Source organism: Salmo trutta, chromosome 32, assembly GCF_901001165.1.
Source record: "Salmo trutta chromosome 32, fSalTru1.1, whole genome shotgun sequence".
In the NCBI taxonomy this organism is placed as follows: domain Eukaryota; kingdom Metazoa; phylum Chordata; class Actinopteri; order Salmoniformes; family Salmonidae; genus Salmo; species Salmo trutta.
The window spans coordinates 40203862-40220981 of NC_042988.1; the positions used below are offsets into that span (position 1 = coordinate 40203862).

The window sequence follows — 17120 nt, forward strand, 5'->3', positions numbered from 1 at the left end:
CCTGGCAACAACCCAAACATATAAAACAGATGCTCACTGGAGGGTCCATGCCTACTATCAGTAGGTCTATGTAGACTGTAGAGAGGGAGGGAGAGATGGGTACTGACCTGAAATTGTTGAAGTTGTCAGTTGGTAGTTTTTCACACGCCGCCAGCAGAGCTTGTAGTCTCTTGTCCATATCCTGAATACTGGATGGGGAAGAGAACAGTGAACAGGGCTCAGGCTGTGTTGTAGTCAAGGCAGTGTTTTTCTCAGCATTGTTTCCTACCAGGGAGACCAGCAGGCTACAGTGTATGGTCATTGAGAGAGGCTAATTGGTGTCAGCTAACCATCTGAGGGACCGGTAAGCACCAACCCAGGGACCAGTGCCGAACCACGGGCCGGAGGTTGACAAACACTGTGTTAATAATGTCTATAATAATGTCTATAATAATGTATATTGTGATAATGGTCACTGTCGGTTCTGTCATTATGGTAGTTTGTTCCCTGCTTTGTGGAGCTCTCTCTATAGACATAGGAAAGTAATCTCCAGCTCTTCAACATGACTAAAAGGGATCTGTTATCTGTAGTAGAGATGCTGTGGTTATGAAGGGATCTGTTATCTGTAGTAGAGATGCTGTGGTTATGAAGGGATCTGTTATCTGTAGTAGAAATGCTGTGGTTATGAAGGGATCTGTTATCTGTAGTAGAGATGCTGAGGTTATGAAGGGATCTGTTATCTGTATTAGAGATGCTGAGGTTATGAAGGGATCTGTTATCTGTAGTTAAGATGCTGTGGTTATGAAGGGATCTGTTATCTGTAGTAGAGATGCTGTGGTTATGAAGGGATCTGTTATCTGTAGTAGAGATGCTGTGGTTATGAAGGGATCTGTTATCTGTATTAGAGATGCTGTGGTTATGAAGGGATCTGTTATCTGTAGTAGAGATGCTGTGGTTATGAAGGGATCTGTTATCTGTAGTAGAGATGCTGAGGTTATGACGGGATCTGTTATCTGTAGTAGAGATGCTGTGGTTATGAAGGGATCTGTTATCTGTAGTAGAGATGCTGAGGTTATGAAGGGATCTGTTATCTGTAGTAGAGATGCTGAGGTTATGAAGGGATCTGTTATCTGTAGTAGAGATGCTGAAGTTATGAAGGCAATCTCTACTCACTTTGACGCCTGAATCCAGTCCTCGTAAAGTTCACTGGTCATCAGCGGCTCTGGAAGCTCACGGAGGTATGATTTCAGAGCCCCTGAGGAAGAGAGGAATGGAGAGACAGAGGGAGGGAGAGAGAGAGAGGCAGAGAGAGAGAGAATGGGGAGGGAGGGAGGGGTGAGAGAGAGAGGAAGGGAGAGAGATAGGAAGAGAGAGAGAGAGAGAGAGAGAGAGAGAGAGAGAGAGAGAGAGAAAGCAAGGAAGAGAGAGAGAGAGAGAGATAATCTCATTAGGCCTAGGGGAGGTGTGGTTTTCTCTGTTCAGAATACTAATGAGAATACACACACACACAACCCTGCCTTCCTCCGATTACTCAAGGAAGTGGACAGCAACATTACAAGGAAGCCTTTAGGATAGAGAGCGTCTAGGGCAAAACACAAGCAGATCACTTGGGAGATGTTAAGGGATGTCTTCCTCTAGCCCCACAGCTGAACTAAACTCCAGGGCCAAATCAAGTTTCACCTTTCAAGTTGTATTACATTTAACATTACATTTAAGTCATTTAGCAGACGCTCTTATCCAGAGCGACTTACAAATTGGTGCATTCACCTATAATATCCAGTAGAACAACCACTTTACAATAGTGCATCTAAATCTTTTAAAGGGGGGGGGGGTTAGAAGGATTACTTTATCCTATCCCAGGTATTCCTTAAAGAGGTGGGGTTTCAGGTGTCTCCGGAAGGTGGTGATTGACTCCGCTGTCCTGGCATCGTGAGGGAGCTTGTTCCACCATTGGGGTGCCAGAGCGGCGAACAGTTTTGACTGGGCTGAGCGGGAACTGTGCTTCCTCAGAGGTAGGGAGGCGAGCAGGCCAGAGGTGGATGAACGGGATACACACGGTATACACCGTCCAATGAAATCCTTACTTGCAGGTTCCTTACTCGACAATGCAACAGCAATAAGAAATAATACATGATAAGAATACCAACATAAAGTAAATGTCTCAGTAGAATAGAAGAAACATTTTAGCATCAGTATAATGCAGGAAGGCACAATTTATAGTCCAATATGTGTATGTGTGTGTGTAAATGTCTGTGTTGGTGTGTGTGTATATCTCTGTGTGTGTGTGTGTGTGTCTGTGTGTCTATGTCTGTAAATGTCTGTGTGTGTCTGTGTGTGGGTGTCTGTCTGTCTGTCTGTCTGTCTGTCTGTCTGTCTGTCTGTCTGTCTGTCTGTCTGTCTGTCTGTCTGTCTGTCTGTCTGTCTGTCTGTCTGTCTGTCTGTCTGTCTGTGTGTGTGTGTGTGTGTGTGTGTGTGTGTGTGTGTGTGTGTGCTAAAGTGCTGAGAATCAGAGCAGTTTCTAGTAGATGTCCTGGATGGGTGGGAGCACGGTCCCAGTGATGTACTGGACCTTGTGGTTGTGGACGGAGCCGTTCCCGTACCAGGCCGTGATGCAGCCGGTCAGGACACTCCATGGTACAGCAGTAGTATCTGGAGAGGACCCGGGGTGGCATGCCAAATTTCTTCAGCCGCCTTAGGAAGTTAAGACGCAGTTGCGGCCTCTTGACAAGAGCGGTGTTGTTGTTGGTCCATGTCAAGTCCTCTGTGATGTGGACACAGAGGAACATAAACTGCTGACCCTCTCCACTGCAGTCCTGTGGATGTGGAGCGGAGCATGTTCCCTCCTCTACTTCCTGAAGTCAACAATCAACTCATTTGTTTTGCTGATGTGGAGGGTGTTGTCCTGGTACCATAATGTCAGTTCACTCAGCTCCTCCCTATTGGCTGACTCATCGTTGTTAGTTATCAGGCCTATAACTGTGGTGTCATCAGCAAACTTGATGATGGAGTTGGTGTCTTGCAAAGCCACGCAGTCGTGGGTGAACAGGAAGTACAGCAAAGAACTGAGGACGCTCTGAGCTGAATTCTAAACTGTAGTAAATGAACAGCATTCTCACATAAGTGTTCCTCTTGTCCAGATGTGTTACGGCCACGTGAATAGTGATGGAAATTGGCATCTTCCTTGGTTCTGTTGGAGCGGTATTCAAACTGGACTGGGTCCAGTGTTCCTGGCATGCTGGCCTTGATGTGGGCCATGACCATCGTTTCAAAGCACTTCACGATGACCGGTCCCTACTCCCTATATAGTGCACTACTTTTGACCAGAAGCATATCAAATCAAATCAAATTTATTTATATAGCCCTTCTTACATCAGCTGATATCTCAAAGTGCTGTACAGAAACCCAGCCTAAAACCCCAAACAGCAAGCAATGCAGGTGTAGAAGCACGGTGGCTAGGAAAAACTCCCTAGAAAGGCCAAAACCTAGGAAGAAACCTAGAGAGGAACCAGGCTATGAGGGGTGGCCAGTCCTCTTCTGGCTGTGCCGGGTGGAGATTATAACAGCACATGGCCTAGATGTTCAAATGTTCATAAATGACCAGCATGGTCAAATAATAATAATCATAGTAGTTGTCGAGGCATATGGGTCCTGGTCAACAGTAGTGCACTAAATAGGGAATATGATGTCATTTGGGACGCATGCCGGCTCACTACCGGAGGAGGAGGATGTTAGGAAATAGGCAACAAGGAAATAGGCTACAAGGTGTGAAGGAAATAGGCAACAAGATGTGAAGGAAATAGGCAACAAGATGTGAAAGACAACAGTCTTCCACAAACACAAGAAGCCTTGATTGTGTTGACCTAACATTGATGTATGTATTTCTGGAGGCATGAATCTCCTGAAAGCAGAGTTATATCTAATGGTTATATATAGACAATGGAGCTAGCTAAAGGCTCGTTGTTATGGAGACCAGAGCCTGAGCCAGAGAGAGCGAGGTAAGAGGCGTGTGGGGGTGTAAATTAATCTGCGATGGTGTATGTGTGTGTGTAGTGTATGCGTGTGCGTTTGCGTGTCAGACTTGGGTTCAAATACCTGTGTATTTTAGTATCTATCCTGAACAAAAATATAAACGTAACCTGCAACAATTTCAAAGATTTTACTGAGTACAGTTAATATAAGTAAATCAGTCAATTGAAATAAATTAATTAGGCCCTAATCTATGGATGTCACATGACTGGGAATACAGACATGCATCTGTTGGTCACAGATACCTTATAAAAAAGGTAGGGGCGTGGATCAGAAAACCAGTCAGTATCTGGTGAGACCATTTGCCTCATGCAGCGCGACACATCACTTTCACATAGAGTTGATCAGGCTGTTGATTGTGGCCTGTGGAAGGTTGTCCTCCTCCTCTTCAATGGCTGTGCAAAGTTGCTGGATATTGGCGGGAACTGGAACACGCTGTTCTAGACTTTGATCCAGAGCATCCCAAACATGCTCAATGGGTGACATGTCTGGTGAGTATGCAGACCATGGAAGAACTGGGACATTTTCAGAATTGTGTACAGATCCTTGTGACATGGGCTGTGCATTATCATGCTGAAACATGAGGTGATGGTGGCGGATGAATGGCACGACAATGGGCCTCAGGATCTCGTCACGGTATATCTGTGCATTTAAATTGCCATTGATAAAATGCAATTGTGTTCATTGTCCGTAGCTTATGCATGTCCATACCATAACCTCACCGCCACCATGGGGCACTCTGTTCACAACGTTGACATCAGCAAACTGCTCGTCCACACAACGCCATGCACGTGGTCTGTGGTTCTGAGGCCGGTTGGACGTACTGCCAAATTCTCTAAAACGAGGTTGGAGGCAGCTTATGATAGAGAAATGAACATTACATTCTCTGGCAACAGCTCTGGTGGACATTCCTGCAGTCAGCATGCCAATTGCACACTCACTCGAAATTTGAGACATCCGGGGCATTGTGTTGTGTGACAAAACTGTACATTTTAGAGTGTCCTTTTATTGTTCCAAGCACCTGTGTAATGATCATGCTGTTTAATCAGCTTCTTGATATGCCACACCTGTCAGGTGGATGGATTATCTTGCAAAGGAGAAATGCTCACAAACAGGGAGGTAAACAAATTTGAGCACATTTGAGAGAAATAGCTTTTTATGCGTATGGAACATTTCTGGGATCTTTTATTTCAGCTTATGAAACATAGGACCAACACTTTACATGATGAATTTATATTTTTGTTCAGTGTAGTATTTAAAATACTTTTTTTGAATTTCGAGTATTTTAATGGTTATTTGTAAAAACAAAATAGTCTATCAAATTATATTTGAGGGTATTTTGAAATACTTATTTCAAATACTATTTACAAATACCGGGGTTAAATGCATGGGAGTGTATTTGAGTCAGTGTATTTGAGTGTTTTCATATTCTGTGTGTGGGTGTGTGTCTATATGCGTGTGTGTGGGTGTGTAAGGTAACCTGCGATGGCGTGGGGGTCAGCTGAATACTCCTGTACGTCCATAACACCACAGTCCAGGGAGGCCTTCAGCTTCTTCAGCTTGGAGGCCGAGGGAGCCACTCTGAACAGACCCTACACACACAGAGAGTCAGGAAGACAGGAAGACAGGGAGTCAGGAAGACAGGGAGTCAGGAAGACAGGGAGTCAGGAAGACAGGGAGTCAGGAAGACAGGAAGACAGAGAGTCAGGAAGACAGGGAGTCAGGAAGACAGGAAGGCAGGGAGTCAGGAAGACAGGAAGGCAGGGAGTCAGGAAGACAGGAAGGCAGGGAGTCAGGAAGACAGGGAGTCAGGGAGTCGGGAAGACAGGGAGTCAGGGAGTCAGAAAGACAGGAAGACAGGGAGTCAGAAAGACAGGGAGTCATGAAGACAGGGAGTCAGGAAGACAGGGAGTCAGGAAGACAGGAAGACAGGGAGTCAGGAAGACAGGGAGTCATGAAGACAGGGAGGGAGTCAGGAAGACAGGGAGGGAGTCAGGAAGACAGGGAGTCAGGAAGACAGGGAGTCATGAAGACAGGAAGACAGAGAGTCAGGAAGACAGGGAGTCAGGAAGACAGGAAAACAAGAAGACAGGGAGTCAGGAAGACAGGGAGTCATGAAGACAGGGAGTCAGGAAGACAGGAAGACAGGGAGTCAGGAAAACAAGAAGACAGGGAGTCAGGAAGACAGGAAGACAGAGAGTCAGGAAGACAGGAAGTCAGAAAGACAGGAAGACAGGAAGTCATGAAGACAGGGAGTCAGGAAGACAGGAAGACAGGGAGTCAGGAAGACAGGGAGTCATGAAGACAGGGAGGGAGTCAGGAAGACAGGGAGGGAGTCAGGAAGACAGGGAGTCAGGAAGACAGGGAGTCATGAAGACAGGAAGACAGAGAGTCAGGAAGACAGGGAGTCAGGAAGACAGGAAAACAAGAAGACAGGGAGTCAGGAAGACAGGGAGTCATGAAGACAGGGAGTCAGGAAGACAGGAAGACAGGGAGTCAGGAAAACAAGAAGACAGGGAGTCAGGAAGACAGGAAGTCAGGAAGACAGGAAGTCATGAAGACAGGGAGTCAGGAAGACAGGGAGTCAGGAAGACAGGGAGTCAGGAAGACAGGGAGTCAGGAAGACAGGGAGTCAGGAAGACAGGGAGTCAGGAAGACAGGGAGTCAGGAAGACAGGAAGACAGGGAGTCAGGAAGTCAGGGAATCAAAGCAGGGTCATCATAGAGATAAATAGTGAAATATAAATCTAGTACATACTGTAACTGTCTACAATCAACACTCTCTAACGGCGAAATCCTATATTTACACTACTCTGTAATCAGAATGTTTAGTACTGTTAAGTAGTCTTCATCTGGGTTTGGGAAACTTAGTGTTAAGTAGGCTTCATCTGGGTTTGGGAAACTTAGTGTTAAGTAGGCTTCATCTGGGTCTGGGAAACTTAGTAGTGTTAAGAAGGCTTCATCTGGGTCTGGGAAACTTAGGGTAAAGCAGGCTTCAACTTTGTCTATACCTCCTCCTGCATGCCACACTCCAGCAGCATCGTGACACAGGCCTCGATGGGGAAGGCGATCTCTCTGCTGCTGATGGTCAGGTGTTCCTCCAGGGCCTTGCCATACGAAGGCTTCTCCACCCACGCCTCTGTGGCGGTACAACACATTATACAACAGTTAGACACACGAGGAGCAGACAGGCATGTGCACATACACATGTGCAGGCATGGACAAGTTCTCTCTCTCTCACACACACACACACACACACACACACACACACACACACACACACACACACACACACACACACACACACACACACACACACACACACACACACACACACACACACACACACACACACACACACATGAACTCACCCTGGTGAGCTTTAATGGTGGGCAGGACACTCTGGAGGATCTCTAGAGACTTCCTGTGATATTCTGCCTGGATCTCTATGAGCTACAGGGAGAAACACAGAGACACAGGGACAGAGAGGGGGCAGTGACACAGGGACAGACAGGGGGACAGAAACAAAGACAGAGAGGGGGACAGAGACTCAGGGACAGAGACACATGGACAGAGAGGGGGACAGAGACACATGGACAGAGAGGGGGACAGAGACACAGAGACAGAGAGGGGGACAGAGACACAGGGACAGAGAGGGGGACAGAGACACAGGGACAGAGAGGGATACAGAGAGACACACAGGGAAACAGAGAGTGACAGAGAGTGACAGAGGGAAACAGAGGGACACAGAGGGACACAGAGGGAGACACAGAGCGACAGAGGGTGACAGAGGGTGACAGAAGTACAGAGAGACACAGAGGGACAGAGGGATAAAAAAGGTGAGGTTTAAACACCAGCTCAGCTATATGACTGTAAAAGAAGTCAGGGTCATCTGAAGGGCAAATGCATTGATAAAGAAAATGTACTAACCGTCTGAAAGTAGTTTGCATAGTCTATTTCTTTGGCCACAAAATTATACATATCCGCTGATAGTTGATCCTGGAAAAGAGAATTAGAAATTACCTTTAACCTTATTGCAGCCTGTAACTTTGAAGTGGTTAATGCAGCCTGTAACCTTGTAGTGGTTAATACAGCCTGTAACCTTGTAGTGGTTAATACAGTCTGTAACCTTGTAGTGGTTAATACAGTCTGTAACCTTGTAGTGCTTAATACAGTCAGTAACCTTGTAGTGGTTAATACAGCCTGTAACCTTGTAGTGGTTAATACAGTCTGTAACCTTGTAGTGGTTAATACAGTCTGTAACCTTGTAGTGGTTAATACAGCCTGTAACCTTGTAATGGTTAATACAGTCTGTAACCTTGTGATGGTTAATACAGTCTGTAACCCTGTAACCTTGTAGTGGTTAATACAGTCTGTAACCCTGTAACCTTGTAGTGGTTAATACAGCCTGTAACCTTGTAATGGTTAATACAGTCTGTAACCCTGTAACCTTGTAGTGGTTAATACAGTCTGTAACCTTGTAGTGGTTAATACAGTCTGTAACCTTGTAGTGGTTAATACAGCCTGTAACCTTGTAATGGTTAATACAGTCTGTAACCTTGTAATGGTTAATACAGTCTGTAACCCTGTAACCTTGTAGTGGTTAATACAGCCTGTAACCTTGTAGTAGTTAATACAGTCTGTAACCTTGTAGTGGTTAATACAGTCTGTAACCTTGTAGTGGTTAATACAGCCTGTAACCTTGTAGTGGTTGTAACAGTCTGTAACCTTGTAGTGGTTAATACAGTTGTAACCTTGTAGTGGTTAATACAGTCTGTAAACTTGTAGTGGTTAATACAGTCTGTAACCTTGTAGTGGTTAATACAGCCTTTAACTTTGTAGTGGTTAATGCAGTCTGTAACCTTGTAGTGGTTGTAACAGTCTGTAACCTTGTAGTGGTTAATACAGTTGTAACCTTGTAGTGGTTAATACAGTCTGTAACCTTGTAGTGGTTAATACAGTCTGTAACCTTGTAGTGGTTAATACAGTCTGTAACCTTGTAGTGGTTAATACAGCCTTTAACTTTGTAGTGGTTAATGCAGTCTGTAACCTTGTAGTGGTTAATACAGTCTGAAACCTTGTAGTGGTTAATACAGCCTGTAACCTTGTAGTGGTTAATACAGCATGTAAACTTGTAGTGGTTAATACAGTTTGTAACCCTGTAGTGGTTAATACAGCCTGTAACCTTGAAGTGGTTAATACAGCCTTTAACCCTGTAGTGGTTAATACAGTTTGTAACCCTGTAGTGGTTAATACAGTCTGTAACCTTGTAGTGGTTAATACAGTCTGAAACCTTGTAGTGGTTAATACAGCCTGTACCTTGTAGTGGTTAATACAGTCTGTAACCTTGTAGTGGTTAATACAGTATGTAACCTTGTAGTGGTTAATACAGCCTGTAACCTTGTAGTGGTTAATACAGTCTGTAACACTGCAGTAGTTAATACAGCCTGTAACCTTGTAGTGGTTAATACAGTCTGTAACCTTGTAGTGGTTAATACAGTATGTAACCTTGTAGTGGTTAATACAGTCTGTAACCTTGTAGTGGTTAATACAGTCTGAAACCTACTAGTAGTTAAAACAGCCTGTAACCTTGTAGTGGTTAATACAGTCTGTAACCTTGTAGTGGTTAATACAGTCTGTAACCTTGTAGTGGTTAATACAGTTTGTAACCCTGTAGTGGTTAATGCAGCCTGTAACCTTGAAGTGGTTAATACAGTCTGTAACCTTGTAGTGGTTAATACAGTCTGAAACCTTGTAGTAGTTAATACAGCCTGTAACCTTGTAGTGGTTAATACAGCCTGTAACCTTGTAATGGTTAATACAGTCTGTAACCTTGTAGTAGTTAATACAGTCTGTAACCTTGTAGTGGTTAATACAGTCTGTAACCTTGTAGTGGTTGTAACAGTCTGTAACCTTGTAGTGGTTAATACAGTTGTAACCTTGTAGTGGTTAATACAGTCTGTAACCTTGTAGTGGTTAATACAGTCTGTAACCTTGTAGTGGTTAATACAGCCTTTAACTTTGTAGTGGTTAATGCAGTCTGTAACCTTGTAGTGGTTAATACAGTCTGAAACCTTGTAGTGGTTAATACAGCCTGTAACCTTGTAGTGGTTAATACAGCATGTAAACTTGTAGTGGTTAATACAGTTTGTAACCCTGTAGTGGTTAATACAGCCTGTAACCTTGAAGTGGTTAATACAGCCTTTAACCCTGTAGTGGTTAATACAGTCTGTACCCCTGTAGTGGTTAATACAGTATGTAACCTTGAAGTTGTTAATACAGTCGGTAACCTTGTAGTGGTAAATGCAGTCTGTAACCTTGTAGTGGTTAATACAGTCTGTAACATTGTGGTGGTTAGTACATCCTGTAACCTTGTAGTGGTTAATACAGTCTGAAACCTTGTAGTGGTTAATACAGTCTGTAACCTTGTAGTGGTTAATACAGTATGTAACCTTGTAGTGGTTAATACAGCCTGTAACCTTGTAGTGGTTAATACAGTCTGTAACACTGTAGTGGTTAATACAGTCTGAAACCTTGTAGTAGTTAATACAGCCTGTAACCTTGTAGTGGTTAATACAGCCTGTAACCTTGTAGGGGTTAATACAGTAAGTAACCTTGTAGTGGTTAATACAGACTGTAACCTTGTAGTGGTTAATACAGTCTGTAACCTTGTAGTGGTTAATACAGTCTGTAACCTTGTAGTGGTTAATACAGTCTGTAACCTTGTAGTGGTTAATACAGTCTGTAACCTTGTAGTGGTTAATACAGTCTGAAACCTTGTAGTAGTTAATACAGCCTGTAACCTTGTAGTGGTTAATACAGCCTGTAACCTTGTAATGGTTAATACAGTCTGTAACCTTGTAGTACTTAATACAGTCTGTAACCTTGTAGTGGTTAATACAGTCTGTAACCTTGTAGTGGTTAATACAGTCTGTAACCTTGTAGTGGTTAATACAGTATGTAACCTTGTAGTGGTTAATACAGTCTGTAACCTTGTAGTGGTTAATACAGTCTGTAACCTTTTGTAGTGGTTAATGCAGTCTGAAACCTTGTAGTGGTTAATACAGTATGTAACCTTGTAGTGGTTAATACAGTCTGTAATCTTGTAGTGGTTAATACAGTATGTAACCTTGTAGTGGTTAATACAGTCTGAAACCTTGTAGTGGTTAATACAGCCTGTAACCTTGTAGTGGTTAATACAGCACGTAAACTTGAAGTGGTTAATACAGCCTGTAACCTTGTAATGGTTAATACAGTCTGTAACCTTGTAGTGGTTAATACAGTCTGTAACCTTGTAGTGGTTAATACAGTCTGTAACCTTTTGTAGTGGTTAATGCAGTCTGAAACCTTGTAGTGGTTAATACAGTATGTAACCTTGTAGTGGTTAATACAGTCTGTAACCTTGTAGTGGTTAATACAGTCTGTAACCTTTTGTAGTGGTTAATGCAGTCTGAAACCTTGTAGTGGTTAATACAGTATGTAACCTTGTAGTGGTTAATACAGCCTGTAACCTTGTAGTGGTTAATACAGTCTGTAACACTGTAGTGGTTAATACAGTCTGAAACCTTGTAGTAGTTAATACAGCCTGTAACCTTGTAGTGGTTAATACAGCCTGTAACCTTGTAGGGGTTAATACAGTAAGTAACCTTGTAGTGGTTAATACAGACTGTAACCTTGTAGTGGTTAATACAGTCTGTAACCTTGTAGTGGTTAATACAGTCTGTAACCTTGTAGTGGTTAATACAGTCTGTAACCTTGTAGTGGTTAATACAGTCTGTAACCTTGTAGTGGTTAATACAGTCTGAAACCTTGTAGTAGTTAATACAGCCTGTAACCTTGTAGTGGTTAATACAGCCTGTAACCTTGTAATGGTTAATACAGTCTGTAACCTTGTAGTACTTAATACAGTCTGTAACCTTGTAGTGGTTAATACAGTCTGTAACCTTGTAGTGGTTAATACAGTCTGTAACCTTGTAGTGGTTAATACAGTATGTAACCTTGTAGTGGTTAATACAGTCTGTAACCTTGTAGTGGTTAATACAGTCTGTAACCTTTTGTAGTGGTTAATGCAGTCTGAAACCTTGTAGTGGTTAATACAGTATGTAACCTTGTAGTGGTTAATACAGTCTGTAATCTTGTAGTGGTTAATACAGTATGTAACCTTGTAGTGGTTAATACAGTCTGAAACCTTGTAGTGGTTAATACAGCCTGTAACCTTGTAGTGGTTAATACAGCACGTAAACTTGAAGTGGTTAATACAGCCTGTAACCTTGTAATGGTTAATACAGTCTGTAACCTTGTAGTGGTTAATACAGTCTGTAACCTTGTAGTGGTTAATACAGTCTGTAACCTTTTGTAGTGGTTAATGCAGTCTGAAACCTTGTAGTGGTTAATACAGTATGTAACCTTGTAGTGGTTAATACAGTCTGTAATCTTGTAGTGGTTAATACAGTATGTAACCTTGTAGTGGTTAATACAGTCTGTAACCTTGTAGTGGTTAATACAGCCTGTAAACTTGTAGTGGTTAATACAGCCTTTAACCTTGTAGTGGTTAATACAGTCTGTAACCTTGTAGTGGTTAATACAGTCTGTAACCTTGCAGTGGTTAATACAGCCTGTAACCTTGTAGTGGTTAATACAGCCTGTAACCTTGTAGTGGTTAATACAGCCTGTAACCTTGTAGTGGTTAATACAGTCTGTAACCTTGTAGTGGTTAATACAGCCTGTAACCGTGTAGTGGTTAATACAGCCTGTAACCTTGTAGTGGTTAATACAGTAAGTAACCTTGTAGTGGTTAATACAGACTGTAACCTTGTAGTGGTTAATACAGTCTGTAACCTTGTAGTGGTTAATACAGTCTGTAACCTTGTAGTGGTTAATACAGTCTGTAACCTTGTAGTGGTTAATACAGTCTGTAACCTTGTAGTGGTTAATACAGTCTGAAACCTTGTAGTAGTTAATACAGCCTGTAACCTTGTAGTGGTTAATACAGCCTGTAACCTTGTAATGGTTAATACAGTCTGTAACCTTGTAGTACTTAATACAGTCTGTAACCTTGTAGTGGTTAATACAGTCTGTAACCTTGTAGTGGTTAATACAGTCTGTAACCTTGTAGTGGTTAATACAGTATGTAACCTTGTAGTGGTTAATACAGTCTGTAACCTTGTAGTGGTTAATACAGTCTGTAACCTTTTGTAGTGGTTAATGCAGTCTGAAACCTTGTAGTGGTTAATACAGTATGTAACCTTGTAGTGGTTAATACAGTCTGTAATCTTGTAGTGGTTAATACAGTATGTAACCTTGTAGTGGTTAATACAGTCTGAAACCTTGTAGTGGTTAATACAGCCTGTAACCTTGTAGTGGTTAATACAGCACGTAAACTTGAAGTGGTTAATACAGCCTGTAACCTTGTAATGGTTAATACAGTCTGTAACCTTGTAGTGGTTAATACAGTCTGTAACCTTGTAGTGGTTAATACAGTCTGTAACCTTTTGTAGTGGTTAATGCAGTCTGAAACCTTGTAGTGGTTAATACAGTATGTAACCTTGTAGTGGTTAATACAGTCTGTAATCTTGTAGTGGTTAATACAGTATGTAACCTTGTAGTGGTTAATACAGTCTGTAACCTTGTAGTGGTTAATACAGCCTGTAAACTTGTAGTGGTTAATACAGCCTTTAACCTTGTAGTGGTTAATACAGTCTGTAACCTTGTAGTGGTTAATACAGTCTGTAACCTTGCAGTGGTTAATACAGCCTGTAACCTTGTAGTGGTTAATACAGCCTGTAACCTTGTAGTGGTTAATACAGCCTGTAACCTTGTAGTGGTTAATACAGTCTGTAACCTTGTAGTGGTTAATACAGCCTGTAACCGTGTAGTGGTTAATACAGTCTGTAACCTTGTAGTGGTTAATACAGTCCGTAACCTTGCAGTGGTTAATACAGCCTGTAACCTTGTAGTGGTTAATACAGCCTGTAACCTTATATGGGTTAATACAGTATGTAACCTTGCAGTGGTTAATACAGCCTGTAACCTTGCAGTGGTTAATACAGCCTGTAACCTTGTAGTGGTTAATACAGCCTGTAACCTTTTAGTGGTTATTACAGCCTGTAACCTTGTAGTGGTTAATACAGCATGTAACCTTAATACAGTCTGTAAACTTGTTGTGGTTTATACAGTCTGTAACCTTGTAGTGGTTAATACAGTCTGTAACCTTGTAGTGGTTAATACAGCCTGTAACCTTGTAGTGGTTAATACAGTCTGTAACCTTGTAGTGGTTAATACAGCCTGTAACCTTGTAGTGGTTAATGTAGCCTGTAACCTTGTAGTGGTTAATACAGCCTGTAACCTTGTAGTAGTTAATACAGCCTGTAACCTTGTAGTAGTTAACCTGTTGGGGATAGGGGGCAGTATTTGCACGGCCGGATAAAAAACATACCCGATTTAATCTGGTTACTACTCCTGCCCAGTAACTAGAATATGCATATAATTATTGGCTTTGGATAGAAAACACCCTAAAGTTTCTAAAACTGTTTGAATGGTGTCTGTGAGTATAACAGAACTCATATGGCAGGCAAAAACCTGAGAAGATTCCTTACAGGAAGTGGCCTGTCTGACCATTTCTTGCCCTCCTTGATCATCTCTATCCAAAACAGGGGATCTCTGCTGTTACGTGACACTTCCTACGGCTCCCATAGGCTCTCAGAACCCGGGAAAAAGCTGAATGATGTAATTCCAGCCCCAGGCTGAAACACACTAGCGCTTTTGGCAAGTGCTCTATCAGAGGGCCATCAGACTGAGGCTCGTGCATGTGGGGATCCCATGCTTTTACTTTCGCTCTCTTTGTAATAAAAAACGATTTCCCGGTCGGAATATTATCGATTTTTTACGAGAAAAATGGCATAAAAATTGATTTTAAACAGCGGTTGACATGCTTCGAAGTACGGTAATGGAATATTTAGAATTTTTTTGACACGAAATGCGTGGTGCTCGTCACCCTTATTTACCCTTTCGGATAGTGTCTTGAACGCACGAACAAACGCCGCTATTTGGATATAACAATGGATTATTTGGGACCAAACCAACATTTGTTATTGAAGTAGAAGTCCTGGGAGTGCATTCTGACGAAGAACAGCAAAGGTAATAACATTTTTCTTATAGTAAATCTGACTTTGGTGAGTGCTAAACTTGCTGGGTGTCTAAATTGCTAGCCCTGTGATGCCGGGCTATCTACTTAGAATATTGCAAAATGTGCTTTCACCGAAAAGCTATTTTAAAATCGGACATATTGAGTGCATAGAGGAGTTCTGTATCTATAATTCTTAAAATAATTGTGTTTTTTGTGAACGTTTATCGTGAGTAATTTAGTAAATTCACCGGAAGTGTTCGGTGGGAATGCTAGTCACATGCTAGTCACCTGCTAATGTAAAAAGCTGGTTTTTAATATAAATATGAACTTGATTGAACAGACATGCATGTATTGTATAACATAATGTCCTAAGATTGTCATCTGATGAAGATCATCAAAGGTTAGTGCTGCATTTAGCTGTGGTTTGGGTTTATGTGACATTATATGCTAGCTTGAAAAATGGGTGTCTGATTATTTATGGCTGGGTACTCTGCTGACATAATCTAATGTTTTGCTTTCATTGTAAAGCCTTTTTGAAATCGGACAGTGTGGTTAGATTAACGAGAGTCTTGTCTTTAAAATGGTGTAAAATAGTCATATGTTTGAGAAATTGAAGTAATAGCATTTCTAAGGTATTTGAATAACGCGCCACGGGATTCAACTGGCTGTTGAGTAGGTAGCCCAGAGAGGTTAATACAGCCTGTAACCGTGTAGTGGTTAATACAGCCTGTAACCTTGTAATGGTATCACGGTTGTCGTCGGTGAATGAGGACCAAAATGCAGCAGGTACGTGTATGCTCATTTCGACTTTTATTAACTACAAAAAGAACACTCCAAAACAAACAAAACACGAAAACGAACGAACAACAAAACAGTCTGGCAAAGCCTAGGGCTGAACACAGAACAATCACCCACCAATCACAAACACAAACACACCCTGATATATGAGACTCTCAATCAAAGGCAGATAGACAACACCTGCCTTCAACTGAGAGTCCCAATCCCAATTAACCAACATAGAAACACACTCACCAGACTAGACATAGAAATACATAAACAGACTATAAACCAAAACCCCGGAAATACTAAATCAAACACCCTTAATCAAACACACCACCCTGAACCACATAAAACAAATACCCTCTGTCACGCCCTGACCAAACTACAAAACAATTAACCTTATATACTGGCCAGGACGTGACAAATGGTTAATACAGCCTGTAACCTTATAGTGGTTAATACAGTCTGTAACCTTGTAGTGGTTAATACAGTCTGTAACCTTGTAGTGGTTAATACAGCCTGTAAACTTGTAGTGGTTAATACAGCCTGTAACCTTGTAGTGGTTAATACAGTCTGTAACCGTGTAGTGGTTAATACAGTCTGTAACCTTGTAGTGGTTAATACAGTCTGTAACCTTGTAGTGGTTAATGTAGTTTCATGGTGTGGGGGGAGACAGTGGAATACAGTAGGTGAAGGAGGAGGAGCCTGAACCTCTAGAACCCTGTGACTCACCCTGCAGATCTCCATCCTATTGGCTGCCTCTTCCATCTCCTCTCTGAGGGCCTCACCCTTGGCACCGCCCGCCTGCAGGTTGCTAGGGTGACTGGAGGACTTGGACGACTGGTGAAACCTACAGGAAAGGAGGAGACAGAAGAAGAGTTAGGAGGAGGGATGGAACACCAACACACACAGCATCCCAAATGGCATCTACTCCAGTAGCGCACTATATAGGGATAAGAGCGCGATTTGAGACACAACCACGGAGGGAAGGAACATGCTCGTCTAAGCATTATTGTAAACATGAGCATGTCTTAAGAGGTGAAGGCCAGTGAAGAGGGTAGAAGGTATGTTAACATGCAGTCCATCCCTCACCGTGTGCGAGCTGAGTCCATGTCCAGGACCAGCTTGGCTAAATGTTTCCTCTGTTTCTGGATGTTGGGAATGTCCACCTGGGAAGAGACAGGAACACATCAAACCTCCTCTATAATGTA

The 17120-nt window shown here is 42.4% G+C and overlaps 1 protein-coding gene across 4 annotated transcripts in view; it reads right to left on the minus strand.

The window, feature by feature from the left end:
- The window catches only part of LOC115171895 (rho GTPase-activating protein 44), a 112093-nt gene that overhangs the window by 31010 nt on the left and 63963 nt on the right, over window positions 1-17120 (minus strand). For all 4 annotated transcript variants that reach the window (XR_003871284.1, XM_029729095.1, XM_029729094.1 and 1 more), the window contains exons 6-13: window positions 17002-17078; window positions 16642-16759; window positions 7935-8003; window positions 7376-7457; window positions 7016-7143; window positions 5486-5597; window positions 1153-1234; window positions 108-188 (exon numbers count right to left, since the gene is read on the minus strand). Coding sequence is in view for 3 of the 4 variants with exons in the window: in XM_029729095.1 (XP_029584955.1) it covers window positions 108-188; window positions 1153-1234; window positions 5486-5597; window positions 7016-7143; window positions 7376-7457; window positions 7935-8003; window positions 16642-16759; window positions 17002-17078 (749 nt within the window). In the remaining variant the exon portion in view is untranslated. The remainder of the gene's footprint in view (window positions 1-107; window positions 189-1152; window positions 1235-5485; window positions 5598-7015; window positions 7144-7375; window positions 7458-7934; window positions 8004-16641; window positions 16760-17001; window positions 17079-17120) is intronic.